The 14,662-nt window shown below is 44.6% G+C and overlaps 1 protein-coding gene across 1 annotated transcript in view; it reads right to left on the minus strand.

Annotated features, from left to right (window-relative positions):
• Positions 1-3,563, minus strand: part of heatr5a (HEAT repeat containing 5a) — a 32,458-nt gene extending 28,895 nt beyond the window's left edge. The window contains exons 1-3 of the mRNA XM_084182185.1: positions 3,453-3,563; positions 2,290-2,576; positions 1,410-1,621 (exon numbers count right to left, since the gene is read on the minus strand). Of these exons, the coding sequence (XP_084038311.1) occupies positions 1,410-1,621; positions 2,290-2,415 (338 nt within the window). The 5' untranslated portion in view covers positions 2,416-2,576; positions 3,453-3,563. The remainder of the gene's footprint in view (positions 1-1,409; positions 1,622-2,289; positions 2,577-3,452) is intronic.
• Positions 3,564-14,662: the final 11,099 nt, after the last annotated feature.

Raw genomic sequence — 14,662 nt, forward strand, 5'->3', positions numbered from 1 at the left:
CAAGGCTGGAATGGGCTACAAGACCATCACCAAGCAGCTTGGTGAGAAGGTGACAACAGTTGGTGCGATTATTCGCAAATGGAAGAAACACAAAATAACTGTCAATCTCCCTCGGCCTGGGGCTCCATGCAAGATCTCACCTCGTGGCGTTGCAATGATCATGAGAACAGTGAGGAATCAGCCCAGAACTACACGAAAGGATCTTGTCAATGATCTCAAGGCAGCTGGGACCATAGTCACCAAGAAAACAATTGGTAACACACTACGCCGTGAAGGACTGAAATCCTGCAGCGCCCGCAAGGTCCCCCTGCTCAAGAAAGCACATATACAGGGCCGTCTGAAGTTTGCCAATGAACATCTGAATGATTCAGAGGAGAACTGGGTGAAAGTGTTGTGGTCAGATGAGACCAAAATCGAGCTCTTTGGCATCAACTCAACTCGCTGTGTTTGGAGGAGGAGGAATGCTGCCTATGACCCCAAGAACACCATCCCCACCATCAAACATGGAGGTGGAAACATTATGCTTTGGGGGGTTTTTCTGCTAAGGGGACAGGACAACTTCACCGCATCAAAGGGACGATGGACGGGGCCATGTACCGTCAAATTTTGGGTGAGAACCTCCTTCCCTCAGCCAGGGCATTGAAAATGGGTCGTGGATGGGTATTCCAGCATGACAATGACCCAAAACACACGGCCAAGGCAACAAAGGAGTGGCTCAAGAAGAAGCACATTAAAGGTCCTGGAGTGGCCTAGCCAGTCTCCAGACCTTAATCCCATAGAAAATCTGTGGAGGGAGCTGAAGGTTCGAGTTGCCAAACGTCAGCCTCAAAACGTTAATGACTTGGAGAAGATCTGCAAAGGGGAGTGGAACAAAATCTCTCCTGAGATGTGTGCAAACCTGGTGGCCAACTACAAGAAACGTCTGACCTCTGATTGCCAACAAGGGTTTTGCCACCAAGTACTAAGTCATGTTTTGCAGAGGGGTCAAATACTTATTTCCCTCATTAAAATGCAAATCAATTTATAACATTTTTGACATGCGTTTTTCTGGATCTTGTTGTTGTTATTCTGTCTCTCACTGTTCAAATAAACCTACCATTAAAATTATAGACTGATCATGTCTTTGTCAGTGGGCAAACGTACAAAATCAGCAGGGGATCAAATACTTTTTTCCCCTCACTGTACCAGTGTAATGCTACTGTATGAATTTAGCCACTTTGGAGGAACGGTAGTTAATCATAATAAGATTGATTTCAACAACCATTTATACATGGAATGTAATAGAAGCGTTAAGGTATCATCATGAGTAACACACATTATAATCATTAATGAGTAATCAGTCTGATAATTGATATGCACCATCATCCCTCTATAACTGAAGGGGATTTCAGCTGCAGTAGGCTACTTACAGTCGGGTTGGCAGGTAGCTGGGAGAGTCGTCCTTGCTGCGGATGATGTCATTGCACCTGTCCACAGTGAGGCTGGAGGTGAGTGAGTCTCCCACCCTGTAGAGCAGGGCCAGGCAATGGGCTAGGAGCCAGCGGGTTGGGGGGCCCGGAGAACCAATCAGAATCACAGTCAACTGTTCGACCAGACGCTTCTGGTTCTTCTTCACATCCGCCTGGGAGAAAATAGACTCAGTTCAGTTAATTTATTTGGCCTTTCACAGGGATTTGTCTTGCATTCAAGAGCACAGAGTTAAAGTCAACATGAAACCATTAACATTTATTGACAACATGACATAGATGACAGTAACTACATAAAACAGATCTCACAGTCAGGCAGCACTAATTTTCAACATGACTTGCATAAACAAAAGCATCATTCATAAATTAACATTATTGCATGATGAGCAACTCTTGTTTATTAAAGGGATACTTGGGGATTTTAGCAATGAGGCCCTTTATCTACTTCCCCAGAGTCAACTAAACTTGTGGACACTATTTGCTAAATGATGGTGGCTACTGGCAATACAAATCACATCAACATTTCATCTGTAGTTAATTTTTTCTTCATGACATGGAACCAGCAGAGCAGACCATGATTTAGCCTTTACAGCACTCACTGCTTTAATCAGTCCCAGAAAGACAGACTGACTGGCATCATGCTGAAAGAGACGGCCCCAGAAGAAAGCACTGGGCTAATCTCAGCCTGCTCAAATGGCTCTCTTCTGGTCTGACTCTGCTTGGGAATGCACCAAGCTCTGTCTGTCACAGGGGAGGCCATTGTCTGCAAGCGCCCACTGGGCTCTCTCCTCCTTTCCCTATTCCCCTCCTCCTCTCCTCTCACCCTGTCTGCAGCAGGGAGCAACTTCTTCAGGAAACGCAGCCACTCAAAGACAAACTCAGCTCTCTGGTGTTCTCCCAGATGGCTGCATGCCTCCTCGTTCAGGAGCAAACTGTGGGCTCGTTCCATTCTCCTCCCTCCTTCCCCTCCTCTTGCAGAAGCTCCAGGCCACAGTCTCGGCCTCCCTCTGAGCCGGACAAATTCCAAACTTCAGCCACAAACAGAAAAGGACTGCTTCTTCCCTCTCACTGTGGGAAAAAACTGCTCTGTTCCATCATGACCTGGAAAACCTGCAAGACATCAATAGAGAGACTCAGAGTTCAGACTCTGATGTGAAAGGGGACACTCCTCATGATAACATGCACTGCAACCAGGTCACTCAAACAGAACAATTATATTGACATTGACAAATAGCCTAATCTTGATCTCCTGCAAAGTAGGGCTGTGAAGTGGAGGACACTGTTCTTCCTTGTTTTTTATAGGAGTGAAAAAAGTGTAAGCCTATCTGGGACAGCACAGGCAATGAATTATTCAGACAGTCATCCAACAGGATCAGTGCAGAGTGTGCTGCTAGCTAGATCATCACACACTATACTCATGAGAGGGCTTATTCAGGGCAGGGGATCACTTCTATGCTACACCTGTGCTGACTAGCTACTAATCTAGCTAATATCCCTCATTCCAACTTCTCGTTTTTTATGACCTGATGACTCAGTTAGCTAGCACTAGCTATGATGACAGATTACAGATGTCAAATCGTGAACACAATGTCAGATAGAGATAGCAGGACATGTACAGCAATAATGTTAGCCAGGATCCGGCCGAATTGTGTTTAGTAATAACATTCAAGCCAGCCAGCTAGATAACTAACGTTACTAACAAGCCAATTTCTCCAGCTTCTCCCAACGAAGTTAGCGAACTAACGTTAGTTGGCTAGTTAGCTGCCAGTTACAGGCAGAGCAGTCTTTGCTAGCTTGTAAAGAAAGACAGGCTGCAACTAGCTAGCTAACATATACATTCCTATATGAGGTTAGCTAGCACTGCAAGCTAACGTTAACTTTACCAGAGCTAGCAAAACATACAGTAACGTTAGATAGCTAATGCTGGCACGGAAACGTATCTATCAGTAAATCCATCCAAAATAAAGATAAACATAAAAGTTTCACCTGTGCCGAAAAAGTAGCTACGTATTTGATGCAACTTCTGGTGGGATGCCGATGTTTCGGTCCAAAATAATATTTATTTTGTAGCTAGACTGGCGAAGTGAACACATCTGCCGCTTTTCAACTAGGAATAATGGAGCGCAGCAACATCGATCGAAGTGCCAAAGTTGACATTTCAGGAGAATAAATCAATACAGAAACCGTCAACCCATTGACTTCAACACATTGTGCCACAGGTTGTACCAGACTGTAAAAAAACAACAGGTTTGATGTTCCTGGGAATAAATAATTTGACAAAATAATCAGAGGCTACATGCAAAAATGAGTCAGTCAACTGTATTTTTATCCAACCCGATAATAAACAATTTGGCAACATCACACAATAATCTACGGAAGTGCAGAGAGGACATATTCATATTGTTTTTAAATCACTCGTTATGTCACGATCACAACTTATTTATCACAACTTATTTATCCCTTGATCAAGACATAACAAAATGTGTTTTGTCGAGATCCTAGATAATTTTCTCATGATCAAGACATAAAATGTTTTGTCGAGATTACTAGATATAAACTCTATTATAAATAGGAGTGTGGTCGTATTGATGATAGATTGACAGTATGGCTGAGGCGGCAGAGCCCACCGTGGATCCGTGCATACGTTTTTATTGATTGCTACGCCAAGGGGTGGTACATTTCATGCTAACATCATGCTTTCATTTGTGTTTGGAGCTCATTATCGGTTTATAAATTAGAATGTTTGAAAGCTAAATGTCCCATACCTTGAGCTAAGAGCCCATCTAAACCCTTGTGGGGCATTTAAGCCCTGAACGATGTTTGACAGGGAACACTGTCTCCCAGGCTGTGTGCCACCCAAAAAGACCACAGCCAATCGCATGCAAGCAACAACGCAGCTAACTTGGCTAGTCTTCTGAGCGAGCTAGCTAGCTAAATTGTCGTGTTAGCTAGCTAGCTAACTTGATATCTGTGCTGGTTGTGAGCTTGCATAAATTATGTATGTATAATTGTAAGAGACACTTCATGTTTTATGGATAATATTTAAATGTACAGAGTGGGTGAGCTCCATTCCTGACAGGCTGATCAGATTCAATTCCAGCGTCAGAGCTTGATCAGATTCAATGAATTTGATTGTGTGATTCCGTGAATTTGTGTGATTTCTGCAGCCAAAAATGCTTGATTTTGCTGCAGCTTTTCATAAAGCAATAAAAAGTCAATTGTGCTCAGTTTTAGGATGATTTTAAGCAGAATACATGATACAAAAACATATAGAAACATTTAAAGTGCTCAATTTAGTTTATTTTCCTGAACAAACAGCTATTTTTCTGAACAAAAAAAGGGGTGGAAGCTAGCTCAGAGTTCCAAAACAAACATTTTTTATGCCCCCATAATCTGTAGGTACTACAAAATATTAAACTAGGGCAAAAGAAACACCTAGGGTCCAATCAGCAATTAAGACATATTATATCTCAAATTCATCTTCCATGAAAACAATTAGAGACAAAGTGCTCTTTTGGGCTTTTTTGAACAAACAGCTCTTTTTCTGAACATAATGAGAGGTGGGGGGTGAGCAATGGCCTAGCTCATCTAGGCCTATATCTCAATGTAATCATCCATTTCATCCTCCCTATCCTCCTCCATATCAATTGCTCCACTGCGGAGTTGTTGGATGTGGTACATGAAGACCAAGGCTCGTAGGTTGTTGTTAGAGGTTGATTGCCTACGGCTGGACAACACAAGCTTGTACAGTCGTGGTCAAAAGTTTTGAGAATGACACAAGTATTGGTCTTCACAAAGTTTGCTGCTTCAGTGTTTTTATATATTTTTGTCAGATGTTACTATGGTAAACTGAAGTATAATTACAAGCATTCCATAAGTGTCAAAGGCTTTTATTGACAATTACATTAAGTTTATGCAAAGAGTCAATATTTGCGGTGTTGACCCTTCTTTTTCAAGACCTCTGCAATCCGCCCTGGCATGCTGTCAATTAACTTCTGGGCCACATCCTGACTGATGGCAGCCCATTCTCGCATAATCAATGCTTGGAGTTTGTCAGAATTTGTTGGTTTTTGTTTGTCCACCTGCCTCTTGAGGATTGACCACAAGTTCTCAATGGGATTAAGGTCTGGGGAGTTTGTTTTGTTCCCCGAGCCACTTAGTTATCACTTTTGCCTTATGGCAAGGTGCTCCATCATGCTGGAAAAAGCATTGTTTGTCACCAAACTGTTCTTGGATGGTTGGGAAAAGTTGCTCTCGGAGGATGAGTTGGTACCATTCTTTATTCATGGCTGTGTTCTTAGGCAAAATTGTGAGTGAGCCCACTCCCTTGGCTGAGAAGCAACCCCACACATGAATGGTCTCAGTATGCTTTACTGTTGGCATGACACAGGACTGATGGTAGCGCTCACCTTGTCTTCTTCGGACAAGGTGTTTTCCGGATGGCCCAAACAATCGGAAAGGGGATTCATCCGAGAAAATGACTTTACCCCAGTCCTCAGCAGTCCAATCCCTGTACCTTTTGTAGAATATCAGTCTGTCCCTGATGTTTTTCCTGGAGAGAAGTGGCTTCCTCGCTGCCCTTCTTGACACCAGGCCATCCTCCAAAAGTCTTCGCCTCACTGTGCGTGCAGATGCACTCACACCTGCCTGCTGCCATTCCTGAGCAAGCTCTGCACTGGTGGTGCCCCGATCCCGCAGCTGAATCAACTTTAGGAGACGGTCCTGGCACTTGCTGGACTTTCTTGGGCGCCCTGAAGCCTTCTTCACAACAATTGAACCTCTCTGTCGTACGGGTTTGGCCGGTGTAGGCCGTCATTGTAAATAAGAATTTGTTCTTAACTGACTTGCCTAGTTAAATAAAGGTAACATTTAAAAATTTAAAAAATACTTCAGTATACTATAGTAACATCTGACAAAAATATCTCATAACACTGAAGCAGCGAACTTTGTGAAGACCAACATTTTGACCACGACTGTACAGTTGATGGCAGAGGATTTTTTTTCTTTACTGATGAAAAGTGGTACCATCTTCATTGTGGGAAGCAGTGTTATTACTTCCATAGGCAAAACATCGTAGCCATTTATCCGATACTGGCGGGAATGTCTTCTTTGAACAAGTCTCACAGTTATGGATCCACTTTTTAGTGTCTGGTGAGATAGAGCTCCAGTAGTGAAAACTGGCGTGCGGGTCTTGTGATTGCCTGCATGGCTGTTGTTGTCATGGTGCTGCACCAGCAACGCCTTCACTTCCTCTGTGCTCCTAACAGCTCTGTATAGCCGACTGCCATCCTTACACCATAGCACGTCACCTGAGGAAAGAAACATTTAGCTCAAGCAGGTCTGGAAACAATGTCTGCATTCCAAATGGCACCCTTTTCCCTATGTAGTGCACTATATAGGGAATAGGGTTCCATTTGGGACGGACACAATATGCTGAATGTTTCCCATTGTCCTACTGTGTTAAGAAAAAAGTAGGCCTAAATCACACCTTTGATGATACATTCCTGGCTAAACCTTCTTACGGAGTATTTATTCGTATTTATGGAGGCAGGAGTTTCTAGAGGATCTGTGAATGCTGGCAAAATACTCCGATCCACTTCATCTGGTCTGGCCAAACCTCACTAAAACAGAAAATGTTAGCATGGTCATTGAAGATTCACATACATAGTCTATATTTAGTCAGCACCCATCCCAGGTTATCAAATGCAATGCTACAGAATGAATTAGATTTCTAATACTGATTGACAGCACTCTAATTGAGTCTCTAATTTAATTGCCTTAATTGAAAATGATTTGGAATGATCCTGCACATTGCCAGTTTGATGCCCAGTCTACTCTATAACCCCCCTTGTGGCATAGTGTCCATTCTAATCAGCCACACCAAAATCTAAATGTTTCTAATCAGTTACAGTAGTTAGTTAAATTATTTTTTAAACTCTAACTGTAAGACCAGAACTGTAGCTTGCACCTGACTAGCTAAAATGTTTGTTACACACTTGATTCTGTTGTAACACCATCAGCTACAGTTAGCTACACAGTGTCGAATTTGGTCAACAACAAAAAATGAATGGGTTATTTGCTACGTGAGGTTTATTTGATCAAATAGAAGTTTCGTAGTGCTTAAGTTGTTAAGAGTGTACTGATATAAGTAGGACACGTGACATCCCGGCAACTTTGAGAAAAAACACTTTATATCGGAGTTGTCTCGAGATGGCTATGCATATTCATGGCCTGAGACTAGTAGCATAGCATCTCTCGCTCTCTCCATTCATCTTGTTCTTTGGTATCTTTGGAGGGGTTTATCAGCGGTTGGCATCCAACGTTATGGTGCATTACCGCCACCTACTGTACTGAAGTGTGGGCTAGAGACAGGGAGAAACTAAATCCAGCCCCGTTTCTCTTAAAAAAGATACATTTGAGACCATATCTAATGACGTTCTACTCAGTATGCTCTTTACACATTTCCTGCATCCCCTTCTCCCTCATACTGGATCTCAGCCTCTCTCTTTCCCTCTCATACTGATAGAGACTTCCCCACCCTCACCTGGATAGACCTTCCAAACTGGAAATCCTTTATCCAGTTGTATGTTCTTCCTCATACCCCAAAAATATCCAGCTTAATTAGCAACCCCTCCTTCCACATCATATCATACACCTTCTCCACATAAAAAACAAGAACAGCCACAACTGTCTCCTTGTTCACCTGAGCCTTCCTGACCTCTGCTTCTAAGCTGAGCACTGGGTCTATAGTTGTGTCCTTTTCAGTACTCTAAATGCTTGTTCCTACTCCTCACCGCTGCCCCACACTGCTTTCCTCCTCCTCCTCCCTGAACTCTTAGGTATAGCCTCAGTATCTGCCCCCAATAAAGCTGTTCTCACCCAGTTATTCATACTATCCACATCCCCTCTCCCCAGAGCCATCACCTGCTCTCTCAGCTCCTGAAACTGGTCCCACTTTGCCCTTCCAAACACCCACCTGCCTCCTCCATCCACTAACACCTCCTCCTCCCTCCGGCCTACTGTGCATACTATGGGGTAATGATCACTCCCTACTGTCGACTCCTCCCTTACCTCCCACATACAGATTCCTGCCATTGCACTAGATACCAGAGTGAGGTCCAAGGCAGACTCATTCACATGACTTGGCCATTTGCATCCACCCCCCCATCCACCCTCTCCAGCACTTCCAGGTCCAATATCTGACAAGGATTATAGTAGTTCACTACCACTAGTACGCCTCCTCTTAGCCACCGCCCCACCACCGCATAGTCCTGGTCAATATCTTGCCTAGGATCCAGTAAGGAAGTCCTTGCTTTATGAAGGTGGCATATCCCCCCCTTCCCCCTAAATCTCTGTCCCTACATATCCCTTTATGATAAACTCCAAAGTAGGTTTGAGCCATGTTTCCTGCACACAAATCACAACAGGCTTAGCTGGCATATCCACAATGAACTGCATTGTAGCATTACCACCATACCTAAGATCCAGTAATACATGACTCCGGCCGATTTAGGTAATCTCAAACCTCTTCCCATGTCAGCCCTGTCATTCTCAGATGTCTCCCAGCCGCTTTCACTATTAAATGAATCCTCTCTGTTTTAGACTCCACTTTAGCAGTGCTATTGATAGCTCCTGCTATGAACGTCACCAGCTTCTCTTATCTCTGTATACCATGTCTCCACTCACCTGCCCCGTGGTCCCCGATCGAGATTCTCCTACCCATCTCTTCCTTGAACCTGTATCTCCCTGGACATGGACCACCCTCACTGCCTCAGCATTACACCCTTATCTCCACTCTCACTTGTTGCACCTCCACTGCCTGTTTCATTGCCTCACACCCACCATATGCCACACTATGAGCACCCACACAGCTGCAGCACTTTGGTTGTACACCGTCCCCACACTTCCCATACTCATGCTCCCCTCCACAACTGGCACACCTCTTTTTCTCTTTACAGACTGTTGCCACATGCCTAAACTTCTGGCAGTTATAACATCTTAAAGACTTCGATACATGAGCCCTCACATAATAACTAATATATCCTATGGTTACTTTATTTTGCTGTACCTCGTCCTTGAAGTGTAACAGAATATACAGGCTATCTACTCCATCCCTTGTTGCTTGCAGTCTTTGAACATTTACTATACGTTGTCGCTTACCTCTTTAGTGCTAACACTCACAGGCACTCCTGTTATCACCCCTTTAATCCACTGCTTCCCTGCTTGATCAGTCCAGCTGCTCAACACCACTTTACACTTCCCTATTTGCTTCACTCTGAAAGCTTTTTCCCTCTGCGCCATGTCCTTACAGAACACCAACAAGCTCCCATCTCTTAACAATTTAGCATTGACAACTTTCCCAATCAGCTCTTTTATCACAGCCGTCATCCTTATCGGACTCATCACCCCAACTCCCCCTTCCTCCCTAAACTTCAGAATCACTTTATGTTCCTCCTCACCTTCATGATTCCCTCGCGACTTCCTTCTCGGAACTGCCACTGGCGTTGGAAACTATGTTGCTCTCCACAAACGTCCTTTTCTTCTTCTTCTACGCGTCCGTAGATCTCTCGATGGTGCAGCTGTATAACTTTTTGAGGATCTGAGGACCCATCCCAATCTTTTCAGTCTCCTGAGGGGGAATAGGCTTTGTCGTGCCCTCTTCACGACTGTTTTGGTGTGTTTGGACCATGATAGTTCGTTGGTGACGTGGACACCAAGGAACTTGAAGCTCTCAACCTGTTCCACTACAGCCCCATCGATGAGAATGGGGGCGTGCTCAGTCCTCTTTTTTTTTCCTGTAGTCCACAATAATCTCCTTTGTCTTGGTCACATTGAGGGAGAGGTTGTTATCCTGGCACCACACGGCCAGGTCTCTGACCTCCTCCCTATAGGCTGTCTCATCGTTGTCGGTGATCAGGCCTACCACTGTTGTGTCGTCAGCAAACTTAATGATGTTGTTGGAGTCGTGCCTGGCCATGCAGTCATGGGTAAACAGGGAGTACAGGAGGGGAATAAGCACGCACCCCTGAGGGGCCCCTGTGTTGAGGATCAGCGTGGCAGATGTGTTGTTACCTACCCTTACCACCTGGGGCGGCACGTCAGGAAGTCCAGGATCCAGTTGCAGAGGGAGGTGTTTAGTCCCAGGATCCTTAGCTTAGTGATGAGCTTTGAGGACACTATGGTGTTGAACGCTGAGCTATAGTCAATGAATAGCATTCTCACGTAGGTGTTCTAACAATCGCTCCCTTTCTCTCACATATTTCTGGCTCTGAAATAGAACATGTTCCACTGTCTCCATCTCCTCCTGACAATGATCACACCTCCCAGTCGGATGTTTCCCCATCACTTTCAATGTACTATTTAGCCTTGTGTGTCCCAGTCTCAGCCTTGTGACTACACTTTCCTCCCTTCTCTCTCGGCCTGAGGACCTCCCTGCCCCCACCTTTTCATGGATCTTATACAGGTGTCTTCCCTTACTCTCCCTGTTCCACAACTCTTGCCACTTATTTTTAACCACTGTTCTTATTAATCTATTGGCTTCTGCTTTACTGATTGACAATTCCACCTCAACATTAGGATGTTTAAGAGCCTGCATGGCGATAACATCCACCTCCTCATTCCCCTCTACTCCCACATGAGCTGGTACCCAGAGGAACATCACAAATACCCCCATCTGTTTCACCCTATACAAACACTGAAAAACCTCATACAATACATCCTGTCTGCTCTGAGACAGACATGAATTTAAGCTCAGCAGTGCTACCATGTCTGGCCACACCTCCTCCACCCACTCTGCAGCCAATAGTATGGCCACCAACTCCATTGTATAAACAGATAAATGATCTGTTGCTCTTTTCGTCACTGCCACCTTAAACTCAGGAATACTAAAAGCTGCTCCTGTCCTCTCTGTTTTAGGGTCCTTCGATCCATCTGTGAATATATTCAAGAAAGCATAGTATTGTGTTCTTAAATGTTCACTTACAACTGAATCTACTCCTTCCTCACCATCTCTTACCCTCTCAAGCAACCCTAGAGCTATCACTGGTTGAGGGAGAAACCAAGGTGGGATAGCAGGAAGAACCACAGAGGGGCTAAACTCCCTCCCAAACAACCCCATCTCTCTCGCCATGAAATTGCCTATCCACTCAAAGCTTATATTCAGATGTTGTTCATGTTCCCAGCACTCTAGGAGCACCTTTTTTGTAGGATGCGTAACCTTATGTCCTTGTAGATTTACCCAATATGTCATGGCTAGCTGTTATTTTCTTAACTTTAACGGCATCTCTCCCAACTCTACCTGCATCGCTGCCACTGGGGAGGTCCTGAGTGCTCCATAACTATTCTTAGGGTTTGGGCCTGGAAAACATCTAGCTTTTTTAAAGATGTCTGAGCTGCTGATCCATATGCTATACTTCCATAATCCATTGATTACCTAAACAGCGCTATATATATCATTTTCAACGCCATTCTATCTGCTCCCCACTCCATTCCTGACAAGCAACGCATCACATTCAATATTTTCTTTCCTTTGACAACTACTCTGTTAATATGCTCCACCCATGTCATTTGAGTGTCAAACCAGACACCCAGGAACCTAAACCCTCCCACCCTCTCCAGATACCTTCCATACAACTTCAAGTATATTTCCTCCCCAACCTTCCTTCTAGAAAAAAACACAGTCTGTGTTTTCTCAACTGAAAACTTGACATCCCACCTGAGCGACCACTGTTCTACTTCACTAATCGCTTCTTGAACTCTTCTGGCTGTATGGGTAATATTTCTCCCTCTCTTCCACAGCGCTCCATCATCCACAAACAATGACCTCCCAATATCAGGTCTCACCTGAGAGAATACATCGTCAATGATAATGGAGAACAACAAAGGACTAATGACACTTCCCTGGGGGGTACCATTATCCTCCTCATAGCTTTCTGACATAGAGCTCCCCACCCTCACTTGTATTGATCACCCAAAAATAAAATCCTTTATCCAGTTAAAAACCCTTCCTCCAACCCCCATGTTATCCAGCACGATAAGTAGACCTTCCTTCCACATCATAAGCCTTCTCTACATCAAAGAAAATGGCTACCACCACCTCCTTATTTGCCTGTGCCTTCCGTATGACAGACTCAAGGCACAGTACAGGATCCATCGTTCCCCTGCCTTTCCTGAACCCATTTTGATATGGTGACATTAGTCCTCTACTCTCCAGAAAGTAAGTCAGCCTTTCCATTATCATCCTTTCCATAAGTTTACATACATGAGATGTCAACGCTATCGGCCTATAGCTTGAAGGACTCGTAGGGTCTTTCCCTGGTTTCCGTATTGGCACCGCTACCGCCTGCTTCCAACTTCCAGGCATTTTCCCTTCCTGCCACACCTTATTGTAAAGGCCCAATACTTTCCCCATTGCAGTGTCACTGAGATGAGCCATCATGATGTAACACATCTCATCCTTCCCAGGAGATTTTACCCCAGCTTTAGCTAATGCTCTCGTCATCTCAGCCAACGTAAAAGGGCTATTTAATGTATCCCCCACCATCTCTCTCTGATCCAGGACCCCCGGATGTTCTCCTCTGACCCTCTCTCTCCCACGCCGCCCATTTTCTGTCCGATTATTTGAGCGGTGCACCTTCACAAATGCCTGGGCTAACATCTCTGCCTTCTCCATATCTCTCACTGCAACAATCTCCCCACTTTTCAGCACAGGGAGATCCCAATCTCTTCTGACCCCACTCATCCTCTTAATCATCCCCCATACCTCTCCCACAGGAGTGGTCCTGCCTATGTTTCCACAGAACCGGCGCCAATACTCCCTCTTAGCTGTCCTAATGATCCTCCTTACTACTGCTTGTGCTTGTTTATACTGAATCAGGTGCTGTAATTATGGGACCTTTTCAACATTCTGAAAGCGCTGTTCCTACTCTTCACTGCTTCTCTACACGCTTCAGTCCACCAGGGGACTGCGTTACCCTTTCTCCCCCCTGTCCCCATAGGAATCACCTGCCATGCGGCCCCTACTATTGCTCCTCTTACTCCATCATTGACTGTTTCTATATCTGAATTAAGATCTACCTGAGACGGCTCCTGTTCACTCATCTCCTGAAACTGACCCCACGCCGCTTTCCCAAATATCCATCTCCTCAATCCATTTCCTACTGATTCTTCCTCCCTCAGTCCTACAGTACACATGATAGGATAGTGATCACTACCCACTGTAGATTCATTTCCAGTTACTGGGTCAATCCTGGTTCCCCGGCCGTCATTAAGCCTCACAAGCCCTTTCTCATCCAGTAGTTCCTCCAACACTTGTCCGTAACCATCCCCAGAGCGTACTATGAGCATTAAAATCCCCACACCACATTACCCGTCTCCTATCTTGACCTTCTACATTCCCAAGGGCCAGCAACTCCAGTCTCTTACAAGGGTTGTAAACGTTCACTATTACCATATTCCCGGCTCCCAACCACACCTCTACCACTACATACTCCTGTTCCACTCCCTCTCCCACACGCCTATATGGGATCCCCCGCTTTATAAAGTTAGCACATCCTCCTCCTCCCCCTGTCACCTTATCTCTACGGACTGCAACATAACCTTGTACTACAAAATCTAGAGTAGGTTTTAGCCATGTCTCCTGGAGACATATCACATCAGGTTTGGCTGGTAACTCCTCAAGAAACTGTTTGAACTCTTGCCCATTAGCCATCAAACTTCTGGCATTCCATTGAAGGATTAACACCATAATGCAAATTAACCAATACATGATTCCTGGCTGGACTGATTCTCAATCTTATTGAGGTCATCCTGTACATTTTCCCATGTCAGTCCTGTGATCCCAAGATACCTCACTTCCTGCTCCACTATGATCTTTATCTTCTTAATCCTCCATTGTAATTTTTCTGTGCAATTGATTGCTGCTGTCACAAATGTAACAACCTTCCTCGTGTCTCCTGCTCTTCTAGGTGCCCCGATTGTTTCTGCGTGAACTACCTTCACTGCTTCTGCATACGAGATGTTACGCTCACCCCTCATCTGCTGCACTTCCACCTGTCTTTTCATCACTGAACAACCCCCATACGCTACACTATTGGCGCCCCCACAGTTAAAGCACTTTAACTGGATCTCCACATTCCCCTTATGCATGTTCCCAAAAAAATGTAATAATAATAATAATAAGTATTATATATATATAT

The sequence above is a fragment of the Coregonus lavaretus genome (assembly GCF_964263955.1).
Source record: "Coregonus lavaretus genome assembly, chromosome: 18".
Classification (NCBI taxonomy): Eukaryota; Metazoa; Chordata; class Actinopteri; order Salmoniformes; family Salmonidae; genus Coregonus; species Coregonus lavaretus.